Source organism: the organism of the source record quoted next (genome assembly GCF_019968955.1).
Source record: "MAG: Porospora cf. gigantea A chromosome Unknown PgA_NODE_1197_length_7181_cov_300.073, whole genome shotgun sequence".
NCBI classification, from domain to species: Eukaryota; Apicomplexa; class Conoidasida; order Eugregarinorida; family Porosporidae; genus Porospora; species Porospora cf. gigantea A.
The window spans coordinates 1-7164 of NW_027151324.1; the positions used below are offsets into that span (position 1 = coordinate 1).

A 7164-nucleotide genomic window follows, 5' to 3' on the forward strand; every position below is an offset into this window, starting at 1 on the left:
TGTGTCAGTGGAAGCGTTGAGACCCACGAGGATGCAACGTGGGCGTTAACGTGGCCAGACGATCGTCCTTCAGCATATGCAGAAGAGTTGTCTTCCCGGCGTTATCAAGGCCCAGGAACAAAATCTTAGCCTTCTTCTGGGACAATCCTAACCATGCGAGAGTATCTTTGAACCTAAAAGATTATGGTGAATCAGGAGGTCTCACCAGTTGAACAAAAACATCCTCAAGAGAGAAATTGACAGAATTACTTAGCTAGTGTGGGGTTCGTTGTTTTAGAATTCTGGAATTCGCCGTGTTCACTTAACGCACTACCACCCTTAACCGCTGCTTGGTAGAAACCAAAAAAAGCTCCAACAGTATTTCGAAATTAAAACGAATTGCCGGTCATCTTTATAGGACGATTTGCCAACAATGCGTTTCGTTTCCATCGTTTCGCTGTTTGGCGTCCTGGCAGAAACTTGCTTTTTGCAAGATGCGCTTTATGTTCCACGAGACGAGTACCGGTTTGTGACGTCTGCGAACGATTATGCCGCGTGTCAGGATGCTTGCAAAGACGATCCGGAATGCAGGTAGGTTGCTGCTTCGGCTATTCACACAGCTACTTTTCATTCGTAAGCGCTGACGAAATCCCTTGTCGCCTTGTTACCGACGGAGAGCTGGTTTATGCAAAAGGCGTTGTTTCCGGCCCCAAAGCTTGTTTGAGAAAGCTTGGCTACACAAAGATGATCGTTCAATGCAAGGCCCGAGTTTTGGCGAAGGAACATCTTCCAGTGTTCAACGATTTTTGCCGCAGCCAGTGCGCGTATCTTGCTGGGTCCACATGGTGCCCTGAAACCCACGATGGTGCGGATTTGGCTGACTGCGTCGTTACGCTATACAATTACTGCCGAAGATATGAGCCTACAACTACTACCACAACATCAACAACTACTACCACAACCACATCTACCACAACAACAGTAACAACAACAGCAACAACAACAGTAACAACAACAGTAACGACAACAAGTACCACCACCACCACGACGCCTGAGCCGACGCCAACTACAACGACGACACCTAAGCTATCGTCATCGTCACTTTCTTCGGATTCGCTGTACACTATGATCGAGGAGTGCCAGGAGCAAATCGGTCTTGTCGCGCAGGTTACTTCTTACTTGTCTGACATTGCCCAGTATCTTTTGAATGACTGCCGCGATAGATGCAGATTCCTGGCGGACATCCGACTGTGCACATTCGCCAGCGGAGCGGACCTCGCACGATGCGTCCAGGATCAGTTTATCCACTGTGAGTTTACTCCGTCCACCACCACGTCAACGACAACCACTACCACTACAACGACAACTACCACGACACCTTCTTTACCGCAAAAGATTGCGGCCTGCTCAGCGCAGCTACTGTCTGTTGTGGACCACGAGACCTTCCACAAGTTTTGCCGTGCCAAGTGTGACTTCATAGTTGAAAACGCCAGCCGGATCAACTGCATGGACCCTCTGTCATCCTCCCATAACATGGCGCAGTGCGTAACGGAAATTTTCCGCCTGTGCACTACGAAGGACGCCGTCGAGTCTGGGTTGGTGGAGGTGCAGATGCTTGACGATCCCAAAACTACAATCTTGACTCCGGGGTCAGTCGAAGTTGCTGGAAAGGAGCAACACGCCGGTTTCTCTTACCCAATGACTGTGGAATACACCGAGACCGTGAAAGTGAATCCCTCCATGCTCGCTGACGTGGAACTTGCCTCTCCGGAGGCACCAGTTCCCCTACCCACCACCAACATCACGCCCCAGACTGAACCACCGACATGCCCCCCCTCTACAACGACATCAACCGCTGGTGCCATGACGATCAACACTATCCCGCCCGCTGCCACAACGCAACTACCTACCACGACGCCAGTTCCCACGACACCACGTCCGACAACTACCACAACAACAACACCAAGTCCGACAACTACCACAACAACCACCGCCACAACAACTACCGCCACAACAACGACAACAACAACCACCCCAGAACCTACAACTACCACAAGCACCACCACTAGAACCACCACTACCACGACACATCCAACCACCACTACCACCACGTCCGACCCTGTGGAGGGTTGTGTCGTCGCGATGTCGGCCAGCGGGGATCAGGACTTCTGTCTGATGCTTTGCCGTGTCCTAGCCAAGAGTGCCTGTGCTGGTGCCACCCAGACAGCTGCCCAACTCATCCACTGCGTGGAGGAAAACACGAACGGATTCTGTTCCATCAGCACTTGACATTACATGACATAGTTTTAGATTTAATGCTTCTCTTTTCCTCTTGAATGAGTAGGCCGTCTTGGATGTAGACGAGTTGATGTTTGCTAGCCAGACGGACAGCCTTGACGTTGTCCTCCATTTGTTGTCGGTGGATGCACGTCACAGATTCTGCTGTGGGATTAGGAAGGATGAAATGCGGTCCCTTCTCCCCAACGAAGTTGAAATCCGTTTCTTTTCGACCTCGAGGTCGGATGATGCATTGGTAAGCAGGCCGACTTCGAGTGGTGTACGGCACAGACCAGTAGGTGGTTTTGGGGTAAAGCCCGCTACACAAGCTGAGAGTTGAGCCAGGGCCAAACCGAGGCACTTCATGGGTGATCCGCTTTCCGACCCTCATATCGTGAGGCACCTCGCAGATCTCCTTGGCCGCATGGACAAGTACGGCGCACGGCCTGTCAGAGGGTTGATTAGTCTTCTGCCGAGAATGCTTCCAACGCCCGATGATCCCGCGTTTAGGCGGCGCTTTGGCGGTCGTCGCATCATCTAGATCGTCCACGCACCCGAGGGTAATCTGTCTGATCGTGGGGTTATATGCAGGATGCTCTCCTTGTCGAATGAAGTCTCTGGGCCCCACGTCCATCCTCCGTCGGGAGGTAGCCATCAACAGCGCCTCTCTAGCTCCCGTGGGCTCACATTGCACCCAGTCGCGAACGGTGTCCAGCACCGCCTCCAGCTCGTCAACGTACTCATTGGAAAACAGGCTGGTTTGGCCCACAAGTGGTTGTTGAGTGTGGACAAGCAGCATGTCAACCCCGCGTAGCTCCGCCAACTTACTTCTGAACTCAGACCACTGTTGCTCTCCGAGAAGTTCGGTTCCGGGATGCTGAAGATAAGGGTCCTCCGGATACAGTGTTGACCGCGCCAGGATGTCCAAAGACACCAATGCCACCGGACCCAGCATGTACGCAGTGCAGTGGCTGTCTCTTCGAGCTTCGAGGGCCCCTGCGATGGTGGTCTGACGCTTGTAAGGGAACCACAGAGAGTACGCGTACCGGTTGTAAACCTCGAAGGCCGCCAGCACAACAATCTGAGCCGCGTTATCAATCATAGGCGTGCTGGGTGGCAGTGGCGGAGCTTCCTGGTTGGAATCACCACTGGGAAGATTTTGCTCGCACACATCCACTTCGACCCGACCAAGATCGAATTCACCCAACAGGAATATGTTGGAGCAGTTCGCCAGCAGACCCGACAAAGAGGGTTCGGATAGGTAGCTTCTGTAGACGGTCTGGAAGAACTTGACGCAGGAGGTGAACGCGGCGTCTGGAGAGTAAGCTCGTTTCGCAAGGTTGAGAGCCTGGGAGAAGTGCGAGGTGGCAGTCTCGTGTTTGTCTACAAGCCGCAGTGAGTTTCCTGAGTGCACCACGACGTCGACGTGCCGGTCCATTGCCATCCAGTAGAGGCCCTTGTTGAAGAGGACTGCCTCGCCTTGCGCCCGCCTCCGCTGGAGGACGACGTCAGCGCCCTCCACAGTCGTAAGCACCTCTGGATGCTGCTCGCTGGAGGTGCCGGCGATGAATGCCAGACTGAGAGGTTTTGATTCAAGGGATGTCGTCACAGGAGGAGTGCGGAAGCTTAATGAACCTACGAAAGGGTTGGTGGCTGACATGTCTACGGAATAAGAATGGGCCGGTTTCAGTCGTTTGAGGTGGATAATGGCGGGCTGTTTAGCAGTCAGGGCGACTTTCATGACGACTTGGTGCTCATCGGGGGACGTGTCCTCCGGGTCCTCAGAACAGATGTCCGGATTCAGATTGGTACCGATGGCCTCTACAGAAATAGTTGCTGAAAACTCCACCTCGATGAGAATTCTTGCGGTGTAAGGCGTTACACGACCGACGATTGGGCCGCAAAGGGTCCTCTTTCCTGGAGGCGCCTCGTTCACTTGAGCAAAGTGGGAGTTGAAGGCGTCAGGCGGGCTCCAATTTCGGACCTTAATCACCGGATCAAATTCGGGAATGAAGCCCATGTGATGCCGACACACCTGGCATCGGCAACCTGTTACACGTGGGTCATCGTTGTGCTTGTGCGGAAATCGATAGTTGGACACCAGGCCGCTCCACATGAACAATTTATGATATAAATCCTCGAACGCTCCAACTTCCTATTCATAAGCGCAGAGCCCAATACGAAATCCACCAGGCTGATGATAGTAAAAGGCGATAATCAGACGCGAGTTTATCCTTGTTCTGTTAGATTATTCAGATCGTTGGCGTATATTGGGAAGGGTCCGTTTTGTCACGTTCATAACCGCTAACGCAAATAAAAATGACGAAACCCATGGTTGCTGTCGAAGACACGTTTCAGTTTTGCCACTTAAGACTCCAAACAGCGTCACGCCGAGGCATTGTCACGCGAGACCGGAGCAGGGCTATAAAGATGAGACGGGACAACCTTGTTGGGCTACACATTTCATCTCAACAACGGGCTCTAACGCCTGGCGGGTTGCCTAAAAACCTCAGACTGCTGTCTATCGAACACTACGGGGACATCTCTTCTCAAATGTTGCCGCCGCTGATGCCGGGGGCATTACCAGAAGGTCTACTACTTCTGATGCTCGGGGACTACAATCAAAAAATTGATTTTGGGACCTTGCCAAGCAGCCTTAGAAAGCTCATACTCCAATCGTTCACAGGTGACTGCCTCCGTTTACCTCCTAACCTCACGGACCTGTGGTTGCCTGCCTTCGAACACAGTGATGTAGTGTGGCCTACTCTCTCCAGTATGGAGAACCTTGCACTCAACTTCTGGTACTTCGTAGACGTACACGATGAAGTGGCCACTGGCGTTGCAATGTACAGCGTTCGGTATGATGTGATAGTGAAACTACTACTGCATTTTTCTGAACTGAAGCGCCTGTGTATTGCTGGCAACGTTATGATTCTGCCTCGAAGCACCTGGGAAGACCTTCGAGAAGCCCTGAACGTCTTGCGTATTGTGCACTCTCCAGGAGTACGTCTCTACACGGAGGTTAAGAGCAGGGACGTGGAGCCGTCATGCCCAACCCCCAAGGATCTTGGTACATTGACGGCGCAATTGTTGGTGGCGGAAGATTTCGAACGTGTTGCTGGCGTCGGAGCGGAGGTTTACTTCTCGGACGAGAGGGAGTTCTGACTCAGTTTTTCAGCTTTTTCCCTCATTATTTTTCATTGCTTGTTTTTACGTTTTTTTTAATCCATTGCTTGCTTATACTCGGACGCACAAGGATTGGCAACGTTCTGATGTGATGCGTATCTTTCAAAAACACACAAACAGCCATCTTGATTCGCATCCAAGAGCTGTCATCTTCGTTGTTTCTTCAGGGCGCTCTTCCCTCCCGACGACCGAAAGCGTTTTTTACCGACGCCTTCGAACTGCTTCACCTCCTCAGCAGCCTGTCGGTAAAAGCTGTTCGCTTGCTCCATCTCCTTAGTCCACATGTCACGAGTAACATCATCCGCCTGCGGCAGCTGGTGGCCCAAGGAAGCTTCTATCTTTTGGAAAGGCTCCACATCGTACTGGGTCACAACCGTGAGAGCTTTGCCAGATTTCCCAGCTCTAGCGGTTCTACCAACTCTGTGTACGTAGTCTTTTGACCCGGTAGGAACGTCGAAGTTCAGGACGATATCGACGTTCGGTATGTCCAACCCGCGAGATCCAACTTCGGTAGCCACCAGGATTTTACGTTCCCTAGCCTTGAATGTTGTCAGAGCGCCCAACCTTTGAGCTTGAGTCATCTGCCCGTGCAGGGTCACCGACAACAGGCCGTACTGCCGGAAGAAACAAGCCAGCAAGTGCGCCCCTTTACAGGAGTTACAGAACGCAATCATGGTTTGATTAGCGTAAAACTTCGCGAATGCTGCGGCGAACGCCCATTTTTGCTGGGGAGAATGTGAGAAGGGTCGTCGCGATCCTTGCACCTACCGGATGAGGAACCAATTGCCACGTCTGGACGAGATTTTTGACGGTGTCGTACTTGTTAGAGAGACTAATGTTGGCTGGGTTCCTCAAGGAGGCCTTCTTCAGCTTCGACACACGCTTGGTCATCGTCGCGGAGAAAAGATATGTCGTTCGTCTTCTAGGAAGGATCTGCACTAGGCGATTCAAAGCATCTTCGAAATCCATGGAAAGCAGTCTATCTGCTTCGTCCATGACCAAAAACTTAATAGACTTCAGGTTGAACCCTTTGGTGTTCTCAAGGTGGTCGATCAAGCGACCAGGAGAAGCCACGATAATGTGGGGCTTCTTGGCAAGCTCCATGGCCTGGGTAACCATGTCGAGACCTCCCACGATGGTGCACGTCTCAACATGGATCAGAGCGCCCAAAGCTCCGAACTGCTCTGAGATCTGCACACACAACTCTCTGGTAGGCGCTAACACCACCGCGAATAGCCTTTGAGGGTTTTCAATCAGACGTTGTAAAATCGGCAGGGCGAAGGCACCCGTCTTGCCAGATCCAGTCTCAGCAAGACCGATCAGGTCCCTGCCTTTCAGAGCGTAAGGGAGCGTGGCCCTCTGAATGCCAGTTGGCGTCCTCCATCCAACGGCGGCGACTGATTCGCACAGCTCCTCACAAAGACCCAAGTCCGCAAAGGAGGCATCGCCGGCAAACTCGCCCGCCTCCTCCTGGTCGGACAGAACTTCACTTTCGTCTTCCGAGCTCATTAATCGCGATTTCACACACTAGCCTCGACGCTTGGTAAGCCGCCAGGCATCTGGCTCCTCGAACCGGTTGAACAGAGGCTCAATCTTCTGGTCTTGCTTGCGCTTGCTTATCGCGTGGGGGTCGGCGTTCTTGAACAAGTTCGGAGCCAACTCAACCAACCACGTCGCCTCAACGGTGCAGCAGTCTCTGAGATACTCCTTCGTCGTCAGCAC

General features: G+C 52.4%; 3 protein-coding genes across 3 annotated transcripts; 1 reads left to right on the forward strand and 2 right to left on the reverse strand.

Annotated features, from left to right (window-relative positions):
• Positions 1-2257: 2257 nt before the first annotated feature.
• On the reverse strand, positions 2258-4372 carry KVP18_000554 (uncharacterized protein; the record flags this gene model as incomplete). The annotated part of the gene is made up of 1 exon (XM_067949759.1): positions 2258-4372. One exon carries the CDS (start codon positions 4370-4372, stop codon positions 2258-2260), a length of 2115 nt encoding a protein of 704 aa, XP_067813455.1.
• A 203-nt stretch (positions 4373-4575) lies between these two features.
• KVP18_000555 (uncharacterized protein) lies at positions 4576-5421 on the forward strand (the record flags this gene model as incomplete). Its single annotated transcript, XM_067949760.1, has 1 exon — positions 4576-5421. The coding sequence occupies one exon, from the start codon at positions 4576-4578 to the stop codon at positions 5419-5421; it is 846 nt and encodes a 281-aa protein (XP_067813456.1).
• A 167-nt stretch (positions 5422-5588) lies between these two features.
• Positions 5589-6951, reverse strand: KVP18_000556 (uncharacterized protein; the record flags this gene model as incomplete). The annotated part of the gene is made up of 2 exons (XM_067949761.1): positions 5589-6167; positions 6211-6951. The coding sequence occupies 2 exons, from the start codon at positions 6949-6951 to the stop codon at positions 5589-5591; spliced, it is 1320 nt and encodes a 439-aa protein (XP_067813457.1).
• Positions 6952-7164: the final 213 nt, after the last annotated feature.